The sequence below is a fragment of the Rhagoletis pomonella genome, unplaced genomic scaffold (genome assembly GCF_013731165.1).
Source record: "Rhagoletis pomonella isolate Grant_MI unplaced genomic scaffold, Rhpom_1.0 Rhpom_scaffold_17338, whole genome shotgun sequence".
NCBI classification, from domain to species: domain Eukaryota; kingdom Metazoa; phylum Arthropoda; class Insecta; order Diptera; family Tephritidae; genus Rhagoletis; species Rhagoletis pomonella.
In genome coordinates, this window is record NW_023475856.1 from 1 (window position 1) to 3,137 (window position 3,137).

The following is a 3,137-nucleotide window of genomic DNA, read 5'->3' on the forward strand; positions in this document are numbered from 1 at the left end:
ACGTCCTCTTTGTAATTTCAAGGGTTTGGAGGGTTTATTTAAATGTTTTTTTTACCCCGCTTGACAATACGAAAGGAATGAAAAACTGTGTAAGCAAAATGCCCTTTTATACATTTACAAACAACGTTCCGCTAGATCTCACAAACAGCTAGACAAATCTATATACGGTAAAACATAGAATAGAAAAATAAAGTACACAAAGATGAGATAATCTATAAAATTGATTAGATAAAATATAAAGCCCGAAACACAACACCCGCCCCCGTAAAACGACCAGCCGGGAGGCTTTACTTCCTTCAATCTTCCCTTTGAACATCTAGCTCGAGAATCGCTAGCTTTGATACTGGACGCCTGTAACAACTATCAGCAGTCCTCACTTCAGCCGAGCGCGCTATACCGTCAGAACCATGGAACAACTGCAATACTCTTCCTCTCTTCCATTGGGAACGCGGCAAATCGACGTCGCATATAAATACGAGATCTCCAATGCTAATAGGCTTCGACGGCAAACACCACTTCGTCCTTCTCGTTAGGTCTGGTAAATACTCTTGTACCCATCGACGCCACATTCCATTTCTCAGGTTTTGTACAACTCTCCATTGCTTGCGCAAACACATCAATTTTGGTTCGTAAGGTGCAGGTGTTTGTGTGGAGTTTGTACAGCCCAGCAGGAAATGGTTTGGTGTTAGCGGTTCGGGATCTTCTGGCGTGACGGGAAGATGAGTCAGCGGCCTGGAGTTCACGATATTCTCTGCTTCAATTAAAAAAAACTTTGAAGCGTTTCTAATCGAGGCGCCTGTTCCTTTAACATCACTCGCAGCGCCTGTTTCACTGAGCGCACAAGTCGTTCCCAAACGCCACTTTCGCTGGGGTTTGCTGGTGTGGTAAATACCCATTTAATGCCTGCCGGTGCTAGCTCAGAGCCACTCTTCTCTAACTCTTTGGCGATGCCCACAAAATTCGTGCCGTTGTCGCTTCTCATCTGAACTGGAATCCCTCTGCCATTCAGGAAATTTCGGACAACCATCAAAAACGAGTCTGTCGAAAGGTCCACTGCAGTTTCGAGATGCACAGCTCTAGTAGTGAGACACGTGAACAGGGCGACCCATCTTTTTTCTCGTTGGCGTCGAATTATTACGAAAGTCGGTCCAAAGAAGTCCAAACCCGTATACGAAAATGGCCTCACATAAGGCGTGACACGATCAGGAGGAAATGCAGACATTTGTGGTTGACGTGGCGTCGCTCTTCGCATTCTACACAACGGGAATTTTGCTTTTATGCTGTTCAACAGTCTGCGAAGGGACGGGATCCAAAAGCGTTGTCTTATTTCACACATGGTCGTTGATACGTTGATATGATAACCCTTGTTGTGGTAATTCTGGGCGATGAGACGAGTCAACTGATGCAGTTTAGGTAATTGTCAAATATTAAGAAGCCTGTGTGGTATTGTCGTACGATTTCTGCTAGTCTGTCTTCCACGCTATTCGTACACCTACAACATGACATACGGGGGTTGCTGACAGTTTTTCTGGTGAGAAGACGAGCACTTCGTTCTTGTCTTTTGACAGCATCAAGCTGAAATCAATACATTGTGTAGTTTGCTATTAATTGAAATAAAGTTGCATTAAGTTAAGTTGAAACATTAATTGTATAAATCTGACGGATTTATTAGTAATATAATCGGCCTTCGCGTTTCCTCTGGAAGACACCTGGCTCGCTCTACTCTTCCGTGTGCGCGAATTAAACCGTTTTCGCCGATATAGGGGTTCAGCGACTTGAGCGGTCTGGTAGATGAAACAGCGACTCTCCGCCGTAGGTTCTCCAAATCTGACGAAAATACCTCCTCCTGCACGCATTTTAAGATATACACCTCAGCGTCCGCCTCTTCTTTCATACTCAGCTCTCCGATGCGCAAGTCCTCATTCTGTCGCTTACGGTTAAGATTTTTTACAAATCGCCACACCCACGCCATCGTACGTTTCAGTCTACGAAAATTTGAAAAGCGGTTAATTCGAGTTGTCAAAAAAACATACCCGATGGGTTGCGAAGGCTGAGTAGTTAGCTCGTATCTCCTCATTGCTATGGTCCTCAGAGCTCTGCATGTCCGAGTTATCTGACCACTCCTCTTCGTCTTTATGCAGAAAGTCTCTCATTTATCAACTTACTATTGTGAGTTGGTGGTATTTTTGCTCGCGTCGCTTCGTCCGCAGGGTTTAACGAATCTGGACACCATCGCCAGTCGTTGAGTTTGCTGTATTGTAAAATCTCTGCCACTCGATTAGCGACGTACTGTTTGTAAGAACGATGATCTTAATTAACCCATCGAATTACTGTGTGGAAATCGCTCCAAAACACGCATCGACTAACGTTGACTTCGTGGCATTTGATGATGCTTTCTTTTAATCGAACACCCATAACTGCAGCTTTTAGTTCCATTTTGGGAATGGTATGAAAACGAGTAGGTGCACAGCTGGTTTTTGCAGCGACGAAATTTACCTTCACCTTGCCACTATCAACCACTCGCCAGTACGATACAACTGCAAGTGCTTCTTCGCTTGCGTCTGCAAAAATGTGCAATTCCACCGACGCTCTCTCAAAATTTGCAAAATAGCAGCGTTCGATTCGAATTTGTTCGACTCTTTTCAGCTCGGTTCGCCACAGCTTCCACCAACGATAGATCTCGTCCGTTATAGGGTCGTTCCAGTCAATACTGGTTTTCCATATATTCTGCATCAGAATCTTTGTCATAATCATGTAGTTTTCCAAAAACCCGAACGGATCAAAGACTGACATATTAACAGCCAAGGTCTCTCTCTTTGAAGGTTTACGAGAGAAATCTAAAATATCTCCTGGCACTTTGTTCAATTTCAAAGTGAACACGAAAACATCCGGTTTTGGCAGCCACCTCATACCAAGTATTTTTTCAATAATTCCTTCAACACTCACAGAAACACGATTTTCGCTCGCCGAGCTTCTAACAGCTTCCATTACGGCATTAGAATCTGAGACAATTCAAAACCACCTTGCTAGTGGATGGAAATTACCTCTTTGACAACGTCTATCGTTCGCTCTGGAAACAGTCAACATAATCGTCGACGTAGTGCTTCTCAACGATACCTTTAACAGCTCGCGTTGAT

At 44.0% G+C, this 3,137-nt stretch overlaps 1 protein-coding gene across 1 annotated transcript; it reads right to left on the reverse strand.

Moving 5' to 3' along the window:
• Positions 1-2,367: 2,367 nt before the first annotated feature.
• LOC118757396 lies at positions 2,368-3,002 on the reverse strand (the record flags this gene model as incomplete). Its single annotated transcript, XM_036492110.1, is given in 1 exon segment — positions 2,368-3,002. A coding segment is annotated over 1 exon segment (635 nt), but the record flags the coding sequence as incomplete, so codon positions are not given.
• Between the last annotated feature and the right edge of the window lie 135 nt (positions 3,003-3,137).